This window comes from Amblyomma americanum, chromosome 10, assembly GCF_052857255.1.
Source record: "Amblyomma americanum isolate KBUSLIRL-KWMA chromosome 10, ASM5285725v1, whole genome shotgun sequence".
NCBI classification, from domain to species: Eukaryota; Metazoa; Arthropoda; class Arachnida; order Ixodida; family Ixodidae; genus Amblyomma; species Amblyomma americanum.
In genome coordinates this window covers 51,911,558-51,937,742 of record NC_135506.1, presented here as the reverse complement: position 1 = coordinate 51,937,742, position 26,185 = coordinate 51,911,558, and the positions used below count along the sequence as shown (strand labels likewise).

The following is a 26,185-nucleotide window of genomic DNA, read 5'->3' as shown; positions in this document are numbered from 1 at the left end:
AGTGCCAAAAGGCTCCACCCTCTTCCCTAGCCAAACTCACTGTCAATACCAGCACCCACATGCACAGTGCCCGCTGAAGCAGAGGCAGACAGACCTTGGAGGCTTCTCCTTGAAGCTGCAGCTGCAGTACCAACTGAGGGCCCCGCAACCGACCTCCTCAGGGAGGACACCCTGGGGCCAGGTATGGCAGTCGCAGGTTGAGACACAGGTGCTGCCTGCCGCTGGGCAACAAGGAGAAAACACTTTCAGGCACAGGCAAACATGGCCACGTTTGTCACCTGCACAAACCATGATTGCCAGTAGAAGCTAATGTCGTGTGCTTGTGAGGGGTATAGGGTGTAGAAATGCTATGACACAGCATAGACCGCTTATAACTGTCACAAAATTCGGCACATTTTTGAAAAAAAAAAAACGGCGCTGCGTCTAAGCAATCACGCCCGCGCGTGGTAAAGTAAAACAAAAAACAGCGGGGAAGAACCCCTGGAGAGGGAGTAAACCGTGCGTAGGCTTTTCACTCAGCTAGCCGGCAGGGCGCCAAAGTAAACAGACACGCGCGGCGCCGACTTTTCTCGAATGTCGGAGATGTTTTTGCTCGTCGACGGAAAGGGGGTAGCCTTGAACGTGCCAAAGTGATACCCTCTCCCTTTCACTCCTGCGCCGATGACTCAGCGTGCCGAGAATGACCCAGATTGTTCTAGAAGGTGGTTTCCACGCTCGACCAATGGGGTAGCGCGCCCGGAGCAAGAAGGAGAAGGAGTTTGTGCAGTTGAAGCTGCGTGTATGTGCGCGCCTGCCCTGGCGCGAAGAACAAACAGACGCAGACTGCGCCTATAAACGAGGGGCTTCAACCGCTGTCTGTCAGCCCGAGGCGCCGTTTAAGCTTCCGAGAAGCGCGCCCACTCGACTCCCGGGAGAACACCATTCGCCCAGCCCGGACCAGCAAAGCAACGTGCGCCAGTCTGCGGATCGGCCCCGTTGTGCTCCTCAGGTCGTCGGACTGTCGCAGTGCGAACAATTTGCGTTTTGTTTATTTGTCTCCGTGTTAGTGCACTTTAGGTGCAAAGATTTTGTTGAATTGTATCTCTCTCTATTGTGACTTTGCATGAGTGCATTGTATTTGTAAATCACTTCGTATCTGCTCGTGCGAGTGATTGTGAAAGCCTCTGTATCGTCTCTTAGCTGTATAAACTTTGTTTTGTTTGCGAACCTTTGGCTCCAACCCATTCCCTGGCTTGCAATCGGCGAAAGCTGGGCACCAATGACCAACCCCCTTGTCACTTGGTAGCTAGCCTCCGGCTGAGCTTGCCACGCTGAGTCTACGGCATCTCCTTAGTGAAAGAGACCGCTATCCCCACACGCTCCAAACGTGTCTGGGAGCTCACGCAAAAGTGCACGAAGTGGTGACAACGCATACCACAGGAGTCTGGAAAATCCACATTATAAGCGGTACTGCACTATTACCAAAACAGTTTTTCCATTCATTCGCATTTTCAGAATGGCCACCCTACCTTTCAGAGTGCACCTGACAACGCATCAGATGCACAACACTGCAATCACAGGCAACAAAGAAGTTTATTTGATCTTCTTGTTGAAGCGTCGTAATGAATGAAAAAAAGTTATTTTAGTCTGGTGCTGCAATTAACTGCGTTGCTAATGACGTCATCTTCAAAAACAGTGAAGCACTTCAGCACTTGCTCGCTGAGGTTTCTCTGAGCATAGCAGAGGCGCAGTTTGTTGCAACAGTAGAGTGTCTTTGCACGAAACTTCTGCTGCGCTTTCACTCACTTCTTCGGGCTCGTCGCGACCGCGCAGCGCTGCCACGATGGCTTCATCTGTGGCGGCTACTTCACACACAACGCTGCCGGGGCTGGCGACGACTACTACGATTATCTTACCTAGTGCCGGTTCTTGAAACGCTGAATACAACCGTTCAATGGGTTGAAACCAGCATGCCCCAATATGTTTGCAAAGCACCTGGCCTTGGCTTGCAATATCCAGCCACTCACAGGAACACTCTGAACTGTTTCGTGAGGTCCGGACACAAACAAAGCCGCAACATCTTCGTACTTTGATGCACAAATCCACTTCCTTGCAAGCGACGCGGAGCCTTCCTGCAGCTGTTGTCGCAACTTGTCACTGTTCTTCCAAATGGCGGACACAGTAATGTCAGCGACAACATACTTTTTTCCCACCATAGCCTTTTTCAAACCGCCCTCGATGTCTCTCACAATCCTCTGCTTGGTTTCGAGAGCTTGCCGTTTCCTGGCTTTCAGAGCAGCAGACGCCATCAGAACTGAAGACTTGCTCACGTTGTCAGTTGACTTGCCTACGTTGTCAACTTTTCACTAGACGTGACGACACATATCTCACTCATGGGCTCAGGCGTGACAAGACGCTGCCGCACGTGCGCGCGGTACGAGCAGCGCTTGCAGCGTCATGCCGTGCGCTTGCCGCGGCCGCCACTATGGCTCTGGCTGTGTCATCATGTGCTTTCAAGTTTTGTCCAATCAGTGTGCCCAACAAAGGCGCATAGTAGAGAGAAGTCGCAAAGCAGGAGTTTTTCCTCTCAATTTTTTTTTCTATCTCCTGCTGCCTTCCACCTTGCTTTGATCCAGGCTGACAACGCTCCACTGCTCCGCCTATTGCCCACTTCTTGCGCAATCTGGGAAGCGGGCTGTTTGCGCCCACCGGTACCCACGGGCCCGCACCAGTACCAGGCTGCCAGGCTTTCCCAAAACCGCACTATACGCGGTCTTCAGTTACACACTGACGCGTAATAAGCGGTGCGCCAATACATTGAACTCTATGGGAACGAAACAGTTGTCACAAAAATCTGCATACAATGCTGTCCCCCATTATAAGTGGTTACGTGGTCTGAGCTGTATTAGTTTTCAGGCGGTGGTAGCGGTATGTATCGCCCAATGTCTGAAACCTGCACATGGGTTATTGCTCCGGTGGAGGAGTTCAGGTTAATTTCGGCCACATGGGGTTCTTCACGGGGTCACTGAGGTCAGGCTGCAAAGGTGCAGCCCTTAGCCATGTAACTGTACATCTTGTGCATTAGAAAAAAAAAAGACTATTAATGCCTGTCACATATATTAAGGAGCCTAAAAAAGGAAAAAGGTGTGACGAAGACGACGCGAATTAACCGAAGAATAAAGAATAGGAAGAAGAAGCATTCGGTGAGGTGGAGGGAGATGATTGGTGGAGAAGCATTCGGTGAGGTGGAGAGAGATGATTGATGGGGAAGAGAAGAAGGACAAGGCATGCATACGTGGACTAACACCAAGGCTATAAAAGAGCGAGTGAGAGCGAGGCCCGGGCGGGAACAGCAGAGAAGCGGAGGCTCCGGCGGGTCAGGGACACTTCGGCTGGAAGAGAGCAACGCCGGCTACTGCTCCGGTGAGCTCGCGTTCTATGACTCCGCATCGTGGACTTCCTGCCGTGCCTGAGCCCGTTCCGGGGAGTGAACAGAGGACGCTACCACCTGCTACGGCCAGGGGTGTCTCCAGCGCTGTTGCCACCCATCCGGGTGGTGCTCCCAACGCCAACAACACCGGCATTACCTCCACGGGCGCTTGGACCTGGAGCTTGTGCGACGCAGCTAGCGACGCCAGCCCAAGGACGTCGAACGCCGCCAGCCACGCCAGCCCAAGCAAGGCGAACGCTGCCTCGACGCCGCCTACTAGATCCATACAACGCCGCAGCCACACCGAACCAACCGTGAGCACGAACGCCGACCGCTAATAGTAGAACACTAGTAGTAGACGCTAGTAGCAGTGTGCCCGGGTCGTGTGTATTTATAGTCTGTGTTTTGTGTTAGTTTTGTTTTCTAGTGTGTGTGCCACGTAGGGTGTATTAAATGTGCGTTTGTGTGGGTACACCCATCGCCTAGTCCATTCTTTCGGTCCGAGTGTTCTCCGGAGAGATCCGTGACAGTGCCAAAGGCCTTTGAGGTGCCAATGTGACAGGGTTGCTGTCCGCGGAATCCCTTCAAGCCATTGATTTTTGTATGGCCCTTAGTGCAGTTTCCCTTGCTTATTACATCACAGCTGTTGGGCTTCTTTACCTTGTTGCCGTCACAGAATTCTGATTGCAACCTTTTGTCCTCCCATTGCTGTAGTACAGCCCACTGTGGACATTAGTACGCAACAATTAACCCATATATGCTGAAACTTCGAAAATTTTAGAAAATTAAAATGTTTCGATATAAAATGTCCACTGTACTTCACAATTCAGAACCATCCTTTTGCAGGTGGAAATATTTTTCTCAACACAAACTTAGGATGCAAATTTGCTACTGTTACGTGTTGTAAAGCTTCAAGCATTTGACAGACTTTAAAATTACATTTCTCATCACGAACGGTGGTTTTCTTGTGACAATGTGCAAAAACGACTTTTTCTTGCAGAATCACAATGTCATAGATGGGGTCGAATTTCAACAGTGGCATCCAGAGAAGACTAGCAGATCTTTCTGAATGCACACAACACACAAAACAACTCGCAACACAACCCTTGCACAGAAAAAGTTCCGACCCTCTTGGACCTCTGCTAGTGGGTGCAAGCTTTCACACAATAAACTTTGAGAGTTACTGCTTAAAATGGCTGTGATTTAGCGCTAGCTAAACCTGGAGTGACGCGATAGGTACATAGCTACACCTGGCCGAGTGGAACTCGTTGAGCCGAACTGCAAAGTCAGTCTTTCGCCGCTCCGTTTTGCTGGGTGTTCCTTCTTCATCTCCGTCCCTGGACGTGGATTCACTCTCTCTCCCCCCACCCCTCTCCCCCACACATGACCAACCACGTGACCAGCCACAGCGCCGCCACGGAGCTCGAGGGGTGCCACACTGAAGGCTCGAAGTGCTAGCGTAATGTAGCGCGATGTACTACAGGTAGAACACTGGGCATACCTATATGAGTTGACCCTTTAACCGCCAAATTAATTCCCGAAAAATGTACCAGTATCAAAATATTTTTGCCAAAAATGGCTATCGTCAGGCTAGAGGTGGGACACGGCTCTTTGAAAATCTGATTTTTGGGCCGATTTTTGGTGCCAAACTTAATTTTCGTGTTCCTCGCACCATTCCGCATCTGTATGCAAATTTTCATAATTATACCCCACGTAATTAAGAAGTTATAGCGATTTAAAAATGCAGAACCACACCCACTGCCCTTTAAATTGTGGATAAACAACACCCAATTTCGATCGCCCGGTGCATCGAAACTACGTGCTCTACCGCGGCCATTTTGGTCTCGTTCGAAAGCGTGTGCTTTCGGCTTTTTTCTTTCGAGCAGCAACCCTGTACATGCCGCCTTTGCCAAAAAAACGAAAAAAAAAAAATAAATAGCGGCGCGCGCTGCTATTTGCCGGTTTAGGCACCTGATCAAAATGGCGTCGTCTGGTTGGTTCCGGCAAGCTAGCCATGGAAAGCGGACGCCCGGCGACGCCATTTTGTCTTTCTGCCGACCACGCCAGTGCAACGCGAGAACCATGCCAGGAGGCGCGAAGAAGTACCGCTCTGTGCACAAGTTCGGGCGAAAGCGTGCAAAAGGAAAAAAATGTTTTAATGACGCGACATTGTTGCATACTGTGCAACAAGCAAGTGCCAGTGGTACGGGATTGCGTGACGGTCACGTTGCGGGCGGCGACGCTTCTCCGTCTCCGCTGGATAACGGCGGTGTTCTTCATGCCGATTGTAGTCGCGTACGAATTGACACCGCGCCTGTCACTAACAGTGACATAACTCAAGCGAGTGCCGTGAGCAGTCTACACTTGATCGACCGAAATCGACGCCGGCGACGGCACGAAAGACCGCGCTGTTCGCCGATGCAAGTGGTGCGTCCGCAGGATCAGGCGCAGACGAACAGCCTCCTATGCAATAATTGACCTCAGCGTTGAGAACGTCCTCTTGGATGCCGTGCGGTGCAAAACGTGTCACGGATGCGTGAGGTTGATTACCAGCGACCAGAGCTATGGCCTCGCCGTTAAACTGATCGTGCTATGTGACAACTGTGGTGAGATTGCGGCCAAGTGGAACTCTCGGAGGGTTGACGGTGAGAAAAAGTGCAATCCTTTAGAGCTCAATATTCTTGCTAGTCGAGCAATGCTGTCGACCGGTAACGCCCAGACAGCAATGAACGATATCTTTTCGGCGATGGGATTGTCGCGGCGTGGCATGCACAACAAGACGTTTCAATGGCACTTGAAAAACGCACTGCAACCTGCTGCTACTTGAGCAGCCATGGCAGCTATGGCACAGGCCGCGCAGGCAGTGGCGAAGGTATATGACGACTTGCGTTTTGGACACAGGGGGAACATTGCCGTGTGTTACGACGGCACATGGATGACGCGCGGGCACTCGTCACATATAGGCGTCGGTGCCGTAGTGGAACTCTTCACTGGTTATGTGCTCGATTATGTTGTGCTGTCAAACGTTTGTCTGGACTGCGAAGCTGGCCGAAAACGGACACTGACGGCTATGAACTCTGGAGATCGCACCACGAGTGCCAAAAGAACCCCAACTGCAAGGCTGGCCAAATGGAGGTAGAGGCAGGCAAAATTCTATTTGAGAGGTCTCTACAGCGCCACAACATGCGCCACACAGCGATGTTATGCAATGGGGACAGTCGCACGTTTAATGCCCTTCAAGATGCTAAAATCTATGGCTACATTGAAGTAGTCAAGGAGGATTGTATAAACCATGTGCACAAGCGTATGGCAGCAGCTTTGCGCAACCTCTTGCAGAGGCACAAGGGTGCAGGAAAGTCTTGGTGGCAGAGGAAGGCTCACAACTGATCTAGTTGACAAGCTGGCTATATATTATGGCCGAGCGCTAAGGTTAAATGTAGGTAATGTGGATGCCATGCAGCGAGCCGTGATGGCGACATATTACCACATCACGTCTACTGATGACTGCCCCAGTCACATTTTGTGTCCCACTGGTGAGCAGTCTTGGTGCCGCCACAACGCTGCAAAAGCAAAAGAGGAGCCCGAACCGAAGCATAAGTACAGTCTGCCAAGAGATGTGGCTGAAGCTTTTTTGCCCGTGTACAGTCGCTTATCAGAGAAGAGCCTGCTGCAGAGGTGCATTCGGGGGAAGACCCAGAATTCAAACGAGAGCTTCCACTCGATCATCTGGACCTCGATCCACAAAGAGCGGCATTCGTCACTGTTTGCTGTGGAAGCAGCCATAGCAGAAGCTGCGCTTCAATGCCGGCTGCAAGCATACAGCAACAGCGATTCTGCAAGAATGCAACGCGAAAGTGCCAGCAACTGTCTCCAGGAGAGCTGAAGAAAAGGACCTGCACCGTAACACGCGTTCTGCGAAGAAGCGGGCGGCTTTGCTTGGCTTTGTTTAAGAGGAAAAAAAGAAGCACCGCGACAGCATGCACCCTGACTATGCTCCTGGTGCATTTTGAAAGCATGCGAAGGTCTTTGGGGTTTTCTTTCCTGATTAAGTATGCTGTGAGGCTTGAGTGCTTCTCACAATCCCCCAATTTTGGTGGTGTTGCATCTTTGAAAGACTAATATCTCCGGTCCTGTTCTTGCTATTGCTATAATTTTTTTTTTCGCTAGAAAGGGAACCCTGTGAGTCACATGACACCAAGGTAAATGCAATGACCACAAGAAAAAATTTACTGAGAAGGTTATCTGCCTTGGGTACCCAAATGGACCTTTCCTTTCAAAAGTTTCCTATTGCATAACTTAGGCTGAAATTGGCATAAGCCATTAATTTTTGCTTTAGTTCACTTTTTACTAGTTTCTGATTATGTTGACATATCAATCATTGACATAATTTGCATGTAGATACTGTGAGATGTTTTTTGTCGTTTTCTCAAAACTGCAATTTTCAGGGTTCTGCAATTTTGGAGGAGCGATATCTCTTAAACTATATGTGCTATAGCTCTCATTCTTGTTCTGTTAGAAAGAAAAACTCTTGGACAGTGCGTTAAGACTAAAATATGTTCAGTTATTACACGGCAACATTTACAAAATTAATTATCAATCTTGGGTGCCAACTTGGGCTTTTTGTCACAAAAGTTTGACTAGGTGTAACTTTGGTTGAAATTCTTCTAGCACATTAATTCTTGTCTTGTTGCACTCTATGATCCTTCTAGATCACTCTGGCAGGTCTATTCTCATCATGCCATACAGTGTTTAGTAATTAGCCCACCTCCAAATGAGCAACATAAATTAGGTGAAATTTTGAAAACTATCATATACAGGAAAACTAATAAGATATTTGAAATCAGCATGCAAAAATATACAAATGGTGCAAGTTTCAACCAGATCCACCCATAAATAAGGAAAAAGTTCTAAGAGGTGTGTCCCCCCTTAAACCACTACCATCCTCTAGTGTTGAAAATTGTAACCAATGCAACTGCCAATTTTAACTCGTCTTTGGTGGTGGGAGCAATGCAATACCGGGCCAGATGAGTGGGACTCATCATTGGCTATGTTTGTACAGTCTGCGATGAGAAGTGCAGCTAGTGGTTGGTGGTTAAAAGGTTAATAAAACAAAGCCCTTTCCCCACAACCCTGCAGCCTGTCCCATTTATAAAAGAGGGCATATCTTAATACAAAAATGAAGAGTTCCAAGTCGACAGTTTCAGAACAAACTAATTAGTTAGATTATGGGGGTTTAACGTCCCAAAGCGACTCAGGCTATGAGAGACGCCGTATTGAAGGGCTCCGGAAATTTCGACCACCTGGGGTTCTTCAACGTGCACTGACATCGCACAGTACACGGGCCTCTAGAATTTCGCCTCCATCGAAATTCAACCGCCGCGGAGAACAAACTAATTGCCATGCATCACAGTCGCATGATAATGCAAGAGGCAGAAGGCAGAACCACATTGTGCGTGCCACTTAGTAACTCCATGTGCTCATTAATCGCTATATCATGGTAGCAAAGCTGAAAATGCTTCCCTTAATCAGGGCCCTTCGTTGCAGTTGGTGACATGCCTTGGTTCAAGGAACATTGCTTGTTCAGCTTTATCCCTGTGTAGATAGCCACTGTTGAGCGACCAGCTCGAAACTGCAGTAGGCCTCACCTGGCTTGGCTGCTGCAGGGTACTTTTGGGTGCAGACAGCCGTCCGTCTGGTGTGGCCTTGTTCGCCCCAAAGGTGGTGTCTGCTGCCGTTGGTGCAACACTGAGCCGGCCACGTGGCGCAGTGAGTCTGGAGGGGACGGACAACCGCCCAGCACGCTGCGACGGTGGCTCTAGGAAGGGCACAGAGCGACACAAGAAAGGTCAGTGACCAAAGTTTTAAAAAAAAATGGAAACGCTGAGCAGGAGGCACGAGTTCATCTACATTTGGATGCAACAAGGATGTGCATATGTTACGAGGCAGTGCACTGGAGGAGAGACTTGGCCATGCAACGGAGATTGGCAGACAGTTATATTGGGTGTTTCACCAAATACGTTTTGCAATATTTAAAGATAGCGGGCATGCTCGAATAGTGATTTTTTTTGGTTCCAAGCAAATAGCAGCTTGCTTCAAATAATTTCAAAGTGAATATTTTGAATACTTCTGGCATACAGAAAAGGTTGAATGGCACACATAGGCAATTTCATAATCGTGCATTTCTTGAACATAAACTGCCATCACTTGAAAAAAAAAAAAGAATGCATTGAAGTTTTGTGACTCATTAAAGCTGTGTCAACTTTCCACAAAAACAGCCATTGGAAATTGGGGTAGCTGCCCTACATGCGGTGCCAATGCATGTGTGGTGCGAGACCTATGGTATATGCGGGGCCTCGGGTAGTAAATCTTGTGGGGTTGATTTGGGGAGATAAGTACTTTCTCCCCACTCAATCGCGGCTGACACGGTTCAAAGCCGCCCGGACCCCACCCCGTGATCGCGTACGCTACCGAGCGCTCGCCGACCACGGCGGGCCTTGCTCTGGGGGAACAAAGGAACGACACATTGGCTGACACAAACAGGCATTTATTGCTACAGAAACAATAACGCCAGCTAGCAACAAGGTACGCTAATGAATCGAGGGCGTCCGACTCACCAGCAAGGTTCCGAGCGAATGTTCGCCCGCGCTAGGGCAAGGGATATAAACTCCGCAGGCCGGACGGGACGAGTGCGGGAGCCTGTCTCCCCGTCGCTTCTTCGCCCCGTCGGCGAAGAGCGGAGCCCCGAGCGACGCGTCCGCCCAGGCTGATTCTCCCGGCCCAAGAGAGCCCATCTACCGCGGGCGGGCTTCAGCAGTCTCCCGCGCAGCGACGCTGGCGCCCTCTCTTGCCAGTTAATGTAACTGGCAAGGGAACGCGTTCATCCTCGGGGTGAGACTGCTGCTGCACGGTGCCTCGCGGGAAAGCAAACTCAGGGGGCTGCAGGGCAGGTCCCCACATCCCCCCAACCTTAAATAGACCCACGCGCCTGAAAGTACATGCTATGGAGGAGTCTCCTGGTCTTCATGTCCTTGAGGCACGTCTTGCAGCTGAGGTCACGCCGACAGCGTCCACGCAGACTTCCGCGGTATTCCGAAGGCGGCGTGAAGGTCTCCGCTGGGATGACTCGTATGGCCCGCGGACTACCGTGTCCGCAGGCCCGCGAATCGAAGGCCGGTGGGAAAACTGCAGGCCAGGATCCTGCAGTAGTCGCCAGGGCAGCAGCAGCCGGAGGTGACTGCTGACTGGTCTCGCCACAGCTGCCCCGGATGGATGCGGCGAACAGGATACAGGCCGCTCCGTCGCAGCAGGTGGCGGCGAGACGATGTGCACCGGTCAGCAAGCCTGGGTGGCTCCACCGGATCTGCAAAATTGTCGAAACGCTCTCGGCGTGCCTTTAACGTAGGTCACGGGAGGGGAAACGGCATCCGCAAGGGCCTCGTGGCACAATGCCTAACTCGCTAGCAAAACGTGTCGGCGGCTGTGCAAACGCAAAGTTCGAGTGAACAAAGCCCTTTCTTGAGTTGAACGAGACTGCTCAGTTCGTGCGAGGTTACAAAAAAAAAACGGACGGGCAGCAAAGTGCGTCCCCTCTCAACGTCACGGTCCAGTGGTCATGTCTCTTTTAATGTGGTGCAGGCAGCTCCGAAAAGCCTCAGGCCTAACGACCACTCCGACAACGACCGTGACCACAACAAAGACCCGAAACGGGTTTTGTGCACGCAGCCGCGAGGAGACATCAGCTTTGTGGGGTGGTCCTACCCCACTCACTGCACAAAGCAGCTTCCGAGCGGTCGGCGCCCACCGTATCGGACGGTGTCGGAGCGCCCGGTGCCGAGCTGCAATACCAGCGAGCTCGTAGTGGCACCCGTGGCCCCAGGCCACCCGGCTCCCGGAGCCGCGACTCCCAGAGTCGAAAAAGAGATAGTAGAGAAAATATATACAGAAACTCGGACCACCCACGCGGCTTCCGTACTCACTCGCTTCGGGCTCGGCGACTCCGCGGGCGCTAGGCCTCGAACTCCCTCGATGCGGACCAAGTCATTCTCACGAAGAAACTCCAGGGAAAAAAATGTGCCGAGCATGTCGAAAAGTTCAAACATGCTGCAGCGCAATACACCTCGCACTCAAGAAAGCATGCCGCAGGTCCTAGCGATCAAAATTCACTCTAGGCCTAGCACTTGTCAAGTCCGGACAAAGAGCGTTCCTCGAACCGAACCGACAGTCGTCCAATGTTCCAAGAGCAGGCCCCACGTTGGGCTGCCAGATGTGGGGTTGACATGGGGAGATAAGTACTTTCTCCCCACTCAATCGCGGCTGACACGGTTCAAAGCCGCCCGGACCCCACCCCGTGATCGCGTACGCTACCGAGCGCTCGCCGACCACGGCGGGCTTTGCTCTGGGGGAACAAAGGAACGACACATTGGCTGACACAAACAGGCATTTATTGCTACAGAAACAATAACGCCAGCTAGCAACAAGGTACGCTAATGAATCGAGGGCGTCCGACTCACCAGCAAGGTTCCGAGCGAATGTTCGCCCGCACTAGGGCAAGGGATATAAACTCCGCAGGCCGGACGGGACGAGTACGGGAGCCTGTCTCCCCGTCGCTCCTTCGCCCCGTCGGCGAAGAGCGGAGCCCCGAGCGACGCGTCCGCTCAGGCTCATTATCCCGGCCGAAGAGAGCCCCTCTACCGCGGGCGGGCTTCAGCAGTCTCCCCCGCAGCGACGCTGGCGCCCTCTCTTGCCAGTTAATGTAACTGGCAAGGGAACGCGTTCATCCTCGGGGTGAGACTGCTGCTGCACGGTGCCTCGCGGGAAAGCAAACTCAGGGGGCTGCAGGGCAGGTCCCCACAATCTTAACTGTGATTGCTTCGTGGCACAGCTGCGGTCATTAAGCAGCGATTCCATGACACCTGCTAGGCATATACACTGCGCACCCAGCACCACCTTGCATCAGGTGTCGGAACAGAACATCCATCTTCATACATCTCATGCTAAGTGCCCTTTGCTAAACAAGCGCGATGGTGTGAGCACGAACTTCATGCAGAGAAGCGCGGCTGCGGCAGCTGCAGTCAGCTTAGACTTTCCCGCGTAAGTGAAGGGTGCTGCTAGACTTCCGACTAGAGATTTAGCATAGCACAATCCGCATCAGCGAGAAGCCACTGCGCATGGGCAGCATCGTAAAGCTACAAAGTGAATGTATAGGAAAATCATACAAAAATTAGCCGCCACATCCGATAAATCGACCTTCGGGGAACTCCGGTTGACTCAAGAAGCTGGCTTTCCCTCAGCACATCTCTGAAGGTTAGCTTTCCCGCATGGATCTGAGGGTGCTTATTGTGCTACATAGCACGCGGGCTTTCCATGACGTAGGTGGTGGGCGCGTACACAGCCATCCAGCCATCCAGACTAAGTTTTTAGCGCGTTGCATCAGTTATGCTTGCGTTGTGATGCAGTACGCACGTTCAGTGCGTAAAACTGCTATCGGCAATTTCACAGGGTTTTCGTTGTTTGTATATGCACGATCGAAGCCATGAAATGGCAGAACCTCCCTTTTTTCAGAAAACCAGACATTATCAAGTAAGTTGAACAAGGTGAGAAGAAATCCAAGTTGCTGACCACCAACAAGGATGGATCGACAAAGCTTCGACCACCCGCGGTCGGAAAAAGCAAGGCTCTGCAATGCTTGCTAAATGCACTTTTGGTTCTGGTGACCTACAGAACCAATTGAAGAGCGTGGATAAGCTGCGAAATTTTTTTGCCAAGTGGCAGAGTGCTTGGCATGATGACCTGCTATTCCATGATTGGCCGCCGAACGGAAATTATCCGCATGGTGAGGGTTGGTTTTAGGAAGCCTCAGATTGAATGACTCCTGCAGAACCAGAGGACTAGAAGAGACCAAAAACTGACCTTTCAGGCACCTTGTCTATGTATATGGGTCACGGAATGTCACAAATGAAGCTATACAGATCTGCTTTTGACATTCTGGTCTCTGCTCAAATTCTTTGTCGGGATGACATTGATGAAGCAGTCACGGGTCTTGATTTGTGGAACGAGCTGTCCGAAGTTGCTGGTGCTATCTGTGGTGGGGCGGCCAAAGGCGATTTGTCCCCGCGGACGACTGCATTCAGACCGCGGGAGAGCTTGCGGATGAAGACACTGTTGACATCGTGCATAACGAGGACACCACTGATGCGAGTTGCGACTAGGACTGGAAAGAATGTGTGCCCATGTGCTTTGACAAGCTGTGCGCGCACAGCATGGTTAGTCACTATCACACATCGATAGAAGGCTGCGGTCTTAGCAGTTCGGAGTCCATCAATAAGATTTGAAAATGTGTTCTCTCCTAGGCAGTGAAGATGAAGAAAAAAATTTCGACTATTTTGATAGGTAATCTGCACGCAGTAAGTGGCTATCAAAGAAATTCATTTTTTTCCATCTTAATATGTTTATGTGCTGTTAAACTACTGCTACATTTATATAGAACAACACGTTATATCGAACTCATGAGTTGTTTTGAGAGTTTGATATAAGCGGGTTCGAGTGTACTCAGTCAACACTTCCAGAGTGTGGGCGCATATAGAACCAATTAACACGTACATCCAGCACAGCAGTAAACAAGCAGAGTACTCACGTAGCATGCTCCTGCGTGGAAAGGGTTGTCCCGAAGGCCTGCGCGGAATGGCACCTTGCCCCAGTGTCATAGTGGTGTCCGCTGCCGCCACTGTTTTAGATGAGACCTGGGCAGAGGCACCATCAGACAAACAAAGAAAGGAAAAGTTTAGCAGGGGAAAGATAGAAATGGCCCCATAACCAAGGATCTCCCAATGGCTGCTGTTTAGAGCCTTCCCTAGAGTGAACGAAAAAGAGTGAAAAGAACTATGCACACAGGCAGCTCCTTGCCTGGTTGTGTCACATGGGGATGGCTGCTGTCTTGTCAGTTAAGAAAACAAGATGCCGCCACGAGACTGTTGCCTCCCACCAGGCGCAACTGTGGTTTCACCAGTGCGAATGGCTGCGTACTTGCTTATGTGCTTGGTACAGTGATGTTATAGCTAGGGGTGTGCGAATATTCGAAATTTCGAATACGAATCGAATATGTTTCATATTCGGTTCATATTCGCATTCGAGAAATGATATTCGTGAATTTCCGAATATTCGAAAATTCCCGAATACTCGGCAGCGATCGTACACCGTGCCGACTTTCGTAAATTTGATTGTGGCAAAAGCGCAATATCTGGGCATATTATCTGAATCTAGCGCTTAAAGTTCTAGGAAAACAATACAAAGGCCCTGTTCTCTTTCTTCTCCATCATTTATTGCGTGGACCGATCGCATTCCGATGCCACTAGGCTTGACCTTGTGCGCAATTCCGCAAGTGGGCTTTCCCACATGCCACACGTACTGCGAACAAGATGGGGGACGACCCACTCCTAACAATTGCAACGCGAAAGCGCGTTTACTTTTTATCCTACCATAATATGTTACCCAATTAATGCCCACATTCATGGCATTCGTTTTGTCATCTTAACTCTCTGAGCGTGACCACCGCCATCTTGTTTTGGTCAACTACGCTATGCGGAAAAGCCTACTTGCGGAATTTCGCCTGAGGCTCCCGAAGGGGCGAGTCGAGGTGTCATAACAGGGCAAGCGATACAGTAAAAATCCCGCCTATTTATTGCATGGTGCACTGTAACCCATGCACCTCTTAAGTGGGCCTAACGGCAGGCGTGACAACGTTCCGAGGGCTCCTGTCACTAGGTCAAAAAAATAACCTAGCCACGTAGTTTTGGTTTCTGAGCTTCGCCACTCGCCCGTGGCAATGATAACTGTCGGCCCGCGCATTCGCCAGAGTTCAATCTCAGCAACGTGCCACTTTCAGACGCTGACTGACGCTGGTCAAGTTTTTTTTTCCTTTTTAGAAACACTCTCGCCATTCCGAAGTCAATGTGCGTTCCCATCTCGCTTGCGTTCGCGATGTCTTTCAGCACGCCGAAACTCTGTGCTCGTCACATGATTACAGGTGTTTGCACGATAGAGCCGCCTCATAAGACTAACGCATTTTCGGTAGATTTTTTTTTGGGGGCCGCGGGGCATTTTATAAATTGACCTTCGAATAACCCGGGCATTTATGTCGGTTCTTTGAACTCCGAATTAACGAGGTTTTACTATCCATCATGTTATTTTTGTTTCCAGCCTTGTCATGTTATGGATTTCATTGTGCCTGACCACATTGCAGGTTGGATACTGTTATGCTGTTCAATTAAGTAGTATACATTTCTGCACACATGTTTTTTTTTATACGGTGCTCAGGCAGTCTAGTTTTGTTTATTTCAGCTGCAAATGCCATACACTATTTTGAAAAAAATAAGAGCAGCAATGTTTACTTGTTTATCTTTTATGAATTTATTTTTTTGTGCTGACCAGATATTCGATTCGATATTCGAAGCCATTTTTTCTTATTCGTATTCGATTCGTAATCAAAAATTTCAATATTCGCACACCCCTAGTTATAACTGACCAGTGCAGTTTATGAGCTGCACCAGGTCTGCCCTGGTGTGCTCCTGCATGCTAGAACCAGAACTCTAAACCACACCTTAGTATCTAAAGGCACACTCTCAAATGCCTTGGGAGCTTTCCTGTAAAGGTGCACCCTTGTCAGAGTGCATTCCGTATCAACCTAGTGTTGTTTCTGTAGCATGCCTTTTTTCTTTTTCATTGACCTTTGGCACAGAACAAGCAGAGGGGTGGTCCCAGGGGAAAACAGGACTGCATTAAGAAGAATGGTCACAGCACACAGCAGTACAACACTCGTTCTTTTACTGCCACCAAGAGACAGTACTTGCAACAATGACTCAAGCCGAGATGCACTGGCTACCAGACCGTTCTCAAGTCTGAGGCCCTGGATGAATCGATCACGCACACTCTTGAGTGTGCACACTGCTTGGAACCCCTCCTTGCTATATAGTTGGTAAGGTGGCCGGAAAGAGACATGACAGAAGCAAGCAAGGGGCGACAGAGCTCTAACATGCTGCATGTACAGAGTGCAGGCAGCAGGCACGTATGCAAGGGGGAGACAAGGAAGGAAAGATTGCACTTGCCTTCCTGGAGACAACTGCCGCAGAAGGAGCCCTGGACATGGCAGGAACAGCGAAGGTGGTCTCTGCAGTGGCCACTGCAAAGCCCTCCTCACTTCCACACGAGTCCAATGCTGCAGCCTCTTCTCCGACAGATGCAAGCGACGAGTCTGGTGTGGCAGCTGTGAAGGGGCAGAGAGAAAGCCAATAGCATAAGTTCAAATGTGAGCCAAACAGCACCGACTAAAAGTATTACAGGTTCGCACAGAAGCAAGACAACTCTAGGCCGGCAGAGGTGCGCAAGCCATGGGCAGCCTCCTAGGAAAGAACAATGGCAGCCGTGAAAGAGTACTTGTTCCTGGGCATGTTCTTGGCCTAACGAGGTAGAACTAAAGATTCTTGAACTTTACTGTGCACAACAGTGCCAGAGTGAACAAGGAAAAAATATATAGATAACAGACCAATGTCACAGGCCTTCCTACAGCCGGTGAACCTGGCTGTTATGATGTTCAGTTACAGCAACTAGAGTTCAGCCTCTGATCATGTTCACCGCTTTCCTATAACTAAGGCTGCTAATTTTCCTGTGTTTCAGCAAAAAAAAGCAGATCTTAGCATATTTTGCGAAACTAAGCGTCAGCAGCCGTACTTTTTTATATATTACATTTGTTAACAGCAGTAGGAACGACAGAACGATGGGAATTTGATTAATTGCATTACCTGAATTCTCTTGAAAGTCGGACATTGCAACGAGCAAAGTTATCCCAGTGCCTTGACATGCTTGCTGCCCCAGCTGGTCAAGCAAGCGAGCGCATGATGTGCTAAGGTTCTAGCAGCAACATGCTTACACGCTTTTATGGGGAGACAATACTAGTGCCTATCAAAAGCAATAGAACACGAGTTTTTCATTGAACTGTCTGTCTCAGAAAGCACCTCTTGTTATATTTGGAGCCAAGTCAGTAATATAGGCCAAATTATTTTTTAACCGTTCTTAGAGATACCTAAGAGCTCACCCACCACACTTGTAAGATGTGAGGACAAGCAAACTTCTCGACGACCTTGGTTCATCAAGGCGAAGTGCACACATACACTAGCATTAAAGAGTTACTGCAAACATGCAAACAAGATGGCACAGGCAGGTGAGAACAAAAAAAAAATGCACAAACTGGCGCAGAGCTGCAGTATTCTGAGCAGCACAAAACAAAGCAATGAGGCAAGAAGTGGCAGCACAGCATCAGTTGCTGTGCGAAAGGCTTGTCGCAGAATACTGCAGGTTCTTTGCTTCAATTCGTGGGGCTGAAAAATTTAGGCCGCAACAAATCCGGGGCCTTAAAGAGGCACCGAGGACAACTGAATCCAAACTTTATCCCAATTAAGTCTGTTCTGTGTACGCTTGAACCTCTGAGGTTTTGAAGTTGCGACTTCAGCAACTGGAAGAAGGTATGCATTCCTGTTTCTGGAGCACCAACTTCAAAACCCAATAACTCAAGTTCTGTCATAGTCGCAATGATTATTTACCCCTAGCACATTCCTTGATTCCACTAAAAGGCAATGGCATGCATTTCAGCTTGTTTCCTGCAGCAAAATTTCATAAAAGCTCACTGCAAAAAACTTTAACATGTCACTTAAAAGCACAAGGACTTCTTTTTAATGCCGGGTACCCGCTGCCAGGTACCCACCGGTGATACAATGGATACAACCTTTCCCTTGGTCTGATGTTCGGCTTATTTAGGGTAAAATGCTTGGGAAATGGGTCTTGGACCACACCTTCAGTAGAAGAAAAATACCTTGTTCCATGGCGCTCTTTGGCCATAGATGCCCTTGTGCCATAAAAATCCATGATCATCATGGACTTCTTTTTGATGACATTAAATGGCCATAGCATTTACAATTGGCATGTAAAAACCCATACGCCCTGAAAATTTTATAGACGCGACTTCATTCATAAATGATTTTTTCCAAAAACAGCTTCACCCCCTTAATTGCAAAGAAAATTTGAAAATTTCCCCAACACCCAATTCAAACTCTTGACCTCTACATTGAAAATGATTGAGACTTCCTTTCAGTATTTTATGAAATACACCTGCATTTCATTTTTTGGCCTCTTGCTTACAAAAGCTCTAATCAGAAAAAGAAGCATTCCTGTCGTTAGAATGTGGTAATCTATGGATACTGGCGAACTTCAATTTCTCTTCAGTATCCCTTCAACGATTTAACATGCATGTCTAAAAGGTCCCTCAACTACACGGTGCACTGACACAGCTGCACTCACAATCAGACTGTCCTGCAGGCGTGCGGGCAACAGCGCCCTGACCCAGCGTCACAGTGGTGTCCGCAGCTGCCGTGTCAGAGGTACCCTGGACATTAAAGAATAAGAAATGTATAGGATCAAATTAAAATAGGTAAGTAAAAAAAGCATGAAAGCAAACATCTGACACCTGCCGAGATGTCTGCCAAAGGGTCTCTGAAACACTCCTGCAAATGGCTGAAAGAACCATCAAAAAACTAATCATTTGTGGCTTTTGCCAGTAGAAGGAGAAAAAAAAAAATTTAGGCTTTCTCGTTGTACCCTGTAAATTAGCATAGTCACGCACCACTTGCCATGCGGATGCCTCAGCATGGGGACTCTAGTTCAGCTGGTTTACGGAAGATGCACATGCTACAAAACCATCAGTTTCTCCCCATGCTCTCTCGGCACATCCCAAGCTTCACAGCACCAACACATACACTACACGGACATGCCACACTTGCCTTCCTGGGAAAAGCTGTCGCGGGTGGAGCGACAGGTACGGCAGGAATGGCAAAGGTGGCCTCCGCACTGGCCACAGCCAAGTCCTCTTCGCTGGCGCATGAGTCCACCGCCGCAGCCTCTTCAAGAACAATGATCGGCAGCCCGTCTGGAAGGCAGGAAGAGCTCAAGAATGAGTCCAGAGGTCGCATTGGCTCAAGGTGTCACACTAAGTCATACAGCAACAAGACACCTTAGGTCCAGCAGATGTGTGGGACATGTGGACAGCCTCCTAGGAATGCACGATGGCAGCTGTGGAAGAAAACTTGTCTCTGAATATGCTGTCAACTTAGCAGGGCAGAACTTAGGGTTACTACACCCCTGTGCAGGATGATGCTAGAGAAGCCTCCGCCCTAGAAGGGACATAACTTGGCAGTTAAGGTGGTGTTCGTTAATGAACTAGTAGGCATGCGCAAATAGCGGTTTTTTCGTTTGAAGCGAATTCGTATCGAATAGTAATTCTTTTCACATAATTTCGAAGCAACTACTTCAAATACTTCCAGCACACAAAACAAGTTGAACGCCACAAAAGGCATTTAAAAATCATGTATTTTATGAACACACAAGGCCATTACCAGAAAAAAACAGAAAAAAGAATGCATTGAACTTCACTGCACTCATTGAAGTGTGTTGACATCCTACCGAAGAGGCCATTGAAAATTTGGGAGTTTGCTCACATGTGGAGCCAGCACATTTGGGAGGGTGTGAGGCCTATTACGAGACCATATGTGCTGGTCTTAACTGCGACTGCGTCATTGCACAGCTATTGGTTTTAAGCGATGACTCCATTAACACCTGCTAGTGAGTGTGCAGGGTTCTCCATTAGGGGTGGCCAAGGTTCATCCCAACGCTCCCCCTCCCCCACCTTCCCAACCCCCTTCCACCCAGGACCCCTATGGTCAAAACATCATGCTAAGATGACTTATGGTTATAATACATTTTAATGTGATGGTATTGCAACATGTACAAAATATTACTGTGCAGTAGTTTATTGTAGTACATATTGTCAGAAAACCTGCATGGCCATATCCCTGCACTTTAAACGATGGGACAGGTCCGAAAGAGTAAACGCATAAAGGAAACTTGGTGCCTCCATTAGATGACTGGGGGAAGACGTTGCCACCCCCACCCCCAACCCTGTGATGCCTGCTAAGCGTATGCACTGCGCGCCCAATGCCACCCTGCGTCAGGCATTGGAAAGGGGCACTTGTAACAGTGTGCCTTGTGCTAGCTTCCTCTTGTGCTCGCGTTGTTGCACTTGATTCGCGAATTTCACGCGAAGAGCAACTGCCGGCACCTCCAGTCTGCTCAAACTCATTCCGCGGAGATAAAGAAAACCGCCCGCCCTCCGATTAGAGCGCGATCCGCGGCCACTGTGGCGATCCGATTCTGCAGGGAGCCACTGTGCATGCGCAGATCGCCCTGAGAATGGCACAAGGTGCCGGCCAGCTGTCCGCACTCCTGCCCCGTCGGGACCAATCAGCGCGTGCGCACTAGCAGCGCGCGGAAGCGGATCGCGCATGCTAAATCCCTCTGTTGATGCACGCCACCGAGCGCGGTTACGGCACGTGAGCACCACGGATAGAGTAGCCACGGACACCTGGCAAGTATAGATCTGGGCACCACGCTTCCCGACTGCTCGCATCTGTTGCTGCAAGCATGCGCAGACCGGTTCTGACATTCGCACGGGAACGCAGGCACGCAACGCGGAGTCGGGGCCTTGGTTGGTCGCGCCCGTTCGGCGTGCACCCTTCCAAACGGGCGAACGCAACAAACACATTCGCCAGCGCTAGATAGCCAATATAGGAAGAAAGGTTTCGATCTTAGAAAATCTGCGAGGGCAAGTGCCCAACATAGCCGCATGAACAAGCTGTTCTGAAACCGAACCCGTCACTTGTGCTTTCAGATGCTGTGCAGTTGCGTCCGCATGTGTAGGGAGACCCCATTGATCGTAAGTTAACGTGTGCGGCCATTAGTAACAGGAGTGCCCGAGGACGAACTAGGAACGGCAAAGAAAGATGACTTACACTCCAACATACCACTACTGCAGATTATGCAGTGCACAGCCGCGAGAGCGGACAACGCTTACCGACAGCCCGTGTATTACATGTCGTCGTGCTACAGTTGAACTTCGCTCCAAACAGCGCGGTTTTCGTGGACCATATTCGCAATAAAGCATTTGCGTTACGGCTGGTGTGCTGGGTGGTTGTCAATTCCTCGCGGTTCATGCGGGACAGTCACTAAAAGTGACTCCGCAGGCCAGCGCTCAGAGTGAAGCTGCAGTGATTACTTGCCACCAACGAGACCTCGAGCATTTTCATATCCGCATATCGAGCGTGGAGCGTACCACAATTTTTTATGAGAGGCTGACATAATTGTGAACTTCGTGTAGTATTAACGCATTTGCATAAGCGCGTCCTAACCATAACATCGCGGAATCCTTCGAAACAGTTGCACGCCAGCTCATGAGGACTGCTTTATGCATGGTACTGCTACCATGATAGTTAGCATTTCTGTGTGTATTTATTTTTGTCGCCTTTCTGTGTTTAACAAACCAGTAGGAAATATTTTAGGTTTCCTAAGCCCCGCTAACAGGTTGTAAACAAATGCGTACGATGTGCATGCATGTGAGCGTTTTAGAGCGGTGACTGCATGCATGTACACAACACGACAAAAATCTGCGAGCATTAAGCCTTGCAGTTTTAGATAATAACAATAAAAAAACATTCAGCAAAGCATTCAGGCGATTCATCCTTTGGCTCGAAGAGGGGGAGCTGAGCGGCTCTCCGCGACCCCGATCACGTTTTCACGCCTCAAGGGATCAAATTAGGGCTCTCACATGTCCTTCGAAGCTTTGGCCAAACCATAGTGTCGTCTGCCCACTCCTTTATAGCTGAAACACTGCCCGTCAGAACCGAACCATCGGGCGCAGCAGCCACTGCGAAGAGGCGCGCGCCGAGCACTCAGGAGGCGTGCAATGGCTGCGTGATCACGTGATCAAAGATGGCAGCCCCCATGATACGGCGCTGTAAAGCCTGTATACTCCGAGAAAACTTTTCTTGGCAGTGGAGTGAAAGCTACAGAGTCAAAGCTCACCGTTTCAGTACACAGCGGAATAGGTTCTTCTCTGACTCTGTACTGGAAATAATGTAATAACTTCACTCCTTTCTGCTGCGCCTAGAGGGCCTTTAAATTATGTATACAGTCGCCGACCGATTTTTCTGACTCGAAGGGACCCGAAAAATGGTCCGAATAATCGAACAGTCCGAAAAATCCGTGAAGTACAAAAAATCACTCTATTGAGATGAAATCGGCTTTAAAATGTCACTGATTTTACCTTGCGGAAAATTTCTCTTGCTGGCGATGATTTGCGCCAAGATTGTGCTTTCACTGTACTCGCTAGACAGCAAGGTCACTGCATTTAGTTGGAATACTTCCCACGCTTCTTTGACTGACCCGGCGGGACCATGTTGTCCACAACCCGAGTGTGCACCACACCGCTTGTTAAACACACGCAAAGATAAGGAACTTTTCTTTCAAAGCGGCGGAACTGCCGCACGCAATCACAAAACGGCGAACAGATGTAACTTCGTGAAGACTGAGCGCCACTCGGTCAACGCAGTCAGAGAAACCCAATTGACGAACGTATGAGACCCGCCGCGGTGGCTCAGTGGTTAGAGCGCTCGGCTACTGATCCGGAGTACCCGGGGTTGAAACCCGACAGCGGTGGCCGTGTTTCGATGGAGGCGAAACGCAAAGGCGCCCGTGTGCTGTGCGATGTCAGTGCACGTTAAAGATCTCAGCTGGTCGAAATTATTCCGGAGCCCTCCATTACGGCACCTCTTTCTTCCTTTCTTCTCTCAGTCCCTCCTTTATCCCTTCCCGCTGAGATGTGAGATAGCTCCGGCACAATTTCCTTCCCCAACAACCAATTTTAAACGTATGGGACAAGCGATAACTGCCCGCGACAACGTCGGCGACAAAAGCAAGTTGGCGGCGATGACAATCCGGCTGCCACCTCGAAGTGTCAGAGATTGGCAACAATGAGGTAGCGAATGTGTGTCAAGCCAAGTCAACCTCAGCATAAATCCACCTCAATCCAAGATGGCGCCTTTTGCGCCGGCGAAAAAGCCGATGAGATGGCCGATTTTGGCCCGCAGTCGACTGAAATTAGTCCTAAAAAATCGAACTTTCGGACTTTTGAAGTCCGAAATATCCGTCGCGAATATGTATGTGCTTCTATGGGGCGACTGACGGTGCCTCATCGAAGTCCGAAATATCCTACAAGTCCGAATTACCCGTCGGCTACTGTAATACCGTATAAACGCATGTAAGGGCCGCACTTTTTTTCCCAGATTCGGGGGACAAATTTCGGGGTGGGGCCTATACACGAGACTTTCGAAAAAAAATTTTTTTTTTTCAAGTGAAAGCAAACCAATCTGGAATGCGCGGCATTTATTTACCGTTCAGGCATCACTCACGGAGTCTTCAGACTCCGAGCTGGTGCTGTGTTCAGGTAAATGTTCAGCCCACAGAAAGTCGTCTTCGGTCCCGTCTAAACTGTCTGAAATTCCGGTCACTTTGAAACTCCGGGTTACAATGTCGGTCGACACGGAATTTCACGCGGACAAAATCCATCCAAGCACAGTCGCGAGCGGTGCCCTCTTAAGCCGCCCTGTCGGCGTCTCGTCGTGATTGCCATTGGCCATCCATTCCGAATACTGCCTTCGGAATTCAACCTTAAAAGGCCAATTGACGCTTACTTCCAGGGGTTTGCAGCATGCCGGTGAGGCCACCCGGTATCACAGCCATGTCTGTGCGGATACCGCACAGGCGTTCCTTAACCCTACCCGTCAAGTGACCGCGGAAGCTGTCCACGACGAGGAGCGATCGTCGGGCCAGCATGGCACCTGGGCGCTTCTCCCAAATGCTTTTTACCCAGTCGAGCACAAGCTCATCGTCCATCCAGCCCTTTTCTTGGGCGCGAACTACAATTCCCTTGGGGAAAACGCCTTTAGGAATCGTTTTTCTTTTCAGGATGACATAGGGGGGCAGCTTCCGCCCGTCCGCGGTGACGCACAGCATAACGGTACACCGTTGGCGCTCCGCGCCGGTTGTCCGCACGAAAACACTCTTTTCCTTTCAGTTCAACTGTGCAGCTCTCGGGACAGTCAAACCACACGGGGGTCTGGTCAGCGTTCGCTATCTGCGAAAATATACACCGTAAAAACCGGACTATAGGTCGGACCGGAATATAGGTCGACCCCCTAACTAACCTATTCTAAAAATGAAAAAGATCCTTTTCAATGGGAAAAGTACCGAAAGACATCCTTACTTTGAAACAAATGCGACTCTAAAGGTTGCACAATGGTGACAGTATTTAATTTCATTTAAATGCTGCTTGTATGTACACCCGGCAAGTTTTTTAACAATATCGCGCACCAATCGGCCCGTGCGTTTGTTTCTGGCACAGGCAAGTACGGCACCGTAGAGCAAAGCCCTCCTCTTCATGAATCGCCGCAACCAGAATGGTGAGCCTTTGAATTGCGCCCTCGTGAGTCTAGAGGCACGCGCGATCTCTGCCGCTTTCACGCGGATGCATTCGGCAGTCACAGGCAGCGATCTTGCTCGCAGCGCAACGTTTCCTTCCTATTCTCGATACACTACGGTCTGCCCACGAAATGATGTTTTCTTCTGGTTGCTGCAAGTTGTAATACGCAGCTTCTGCCTCCGCCAGTACTGAATGCTCTTTTCGGATACTCCAAATTCGCGCTGTGCTGCCAGGTTCCCGTGAGCTTACTCGTACTCAATCGTGTTTTTCTTGAAGGCAACGGTAAATTGCCGTTACCTTCCGCTTTGCATCTACTGAAACGCAAAATGGCGGCACTGCTGCTGATGGCGATGGTGATGGAAGCTGCTGACTTCAGCCACCCATTGTTGCAAGACTTCCGTATTTTTTCCGCCAACGACCGGTATATAAGACGGGGGTCGACTTTTCACCATGGTTTTTTGAAAAAAAGTTCGACCTATATTCCGGTTTTTACGGTAGTTGTGCTCACGACGCAGACCGATGACATACTTCTGAAAGCTGAGCACCTTGTTGGTGTAGTCGGGGGGCAGCCGCTGGCACAGCGTTGTCCTTCGCCGAAATGATAAGCCCTTCCTCATCAGAAATCTTCGTACCCAGCCGGCACTAGCCTTGAAGTCATCGTGCGGTATGCTTTTAGCATGCGCCAAGGCTTATGCCCTCACGCGCAGCATGTCCGTTGTCAACGCGTAGCCGTTGTTCCGCACTTCCATCGAATAGCATAGCAGCTCTTCTTCTAGCTCAGGAAATTTGCATGGCTTGCCTCGGAAAACGCGCTTTTTGGAGCTGGTATTCTTCAACGCATCCCTTTGTCCGCACCACTGTCGGACACACTTCTCGTCCACGTCGAATTTTCTGCCCGCGGCACGCTTGCCGTGTTCCAGAGCGAACTCCACTACTTTCAGTTAAAGCCCGCCGTGTAGCTGTTGATGTGCTTGCCCATCGTGCAACAGTGACAATGCTTGGAGGCAGTTCATGAAAAAGTGAAGAACGACAGCGCACGAGAGCAACAACTATGCCGAGCGACCACGCTAACACAACCACCAAAAAACGCATGATTTGACAGCCAGAACAGAACAAAGTTAGACCTGGCGATACCGATGCCGATACGCATAGCGGAAGTACAGTAGCAGAAGCTCGCGGCAGAAGAAAAGATGATGATGATGACCCGCGGCCTCGGGCGCCATCCATGGGCGGCACCTCGAAGCTCCTGTGCGCATGTATTTCGATGGCTATTCTTGCGTGTTTCCTGGAAAGTTTGGGTGCGGCCCTTACACGGATTTTTTTTTTCAAATATTTCCTTTGGGAATACGGGGTGCGGCCCTTAC

At 49.8% G+C, this 26,185-nt stretch overlaps 1 protein-coding gene across 2 annotated transcripts in view; it reads right to left on the bottom strand.

The window, feature by feature from the left end:
- LOC144106256 (uncharacterized) overlaps positions 1 to 26,185 on the bottom strand; it is a 56,913-nt gene that overhangs the window by 18,776 nt on the left and 11,952 nt on the right. For both annotated transcript variants that reach the window (XM_077639015.1, XM_077639016.1), the window contains exons 7-12: positions 19,234 to 19,379; positions 18,755 to 18,839; positions 16,510 to 16,667; positions 14,043 to 14,148; positions 9,055 to 9,224; positions 95 to 221 (exon numbers count right to left, since the gene is read on the bottom strand). In XM_077639015.1, the coding sequence (XP_077495141.1) occupies positions 95 to 221; positions 9,055 to 9,224; positions 14,043 to 14,148; positions 16,510 to 16,667; positions 18,755 to 18,839; positions 19,234 to 19,379 (792 nt within the window). The remainder of the gene's footprint in view (positions 1 to 94; positions 222 to 9,054; positions 9,225 to 14,042; positions 14,149 to 16,509; positions 16,668 to 18,754; positions 18,840 to 19,233; positions 19,380 to 26,185) is intronic.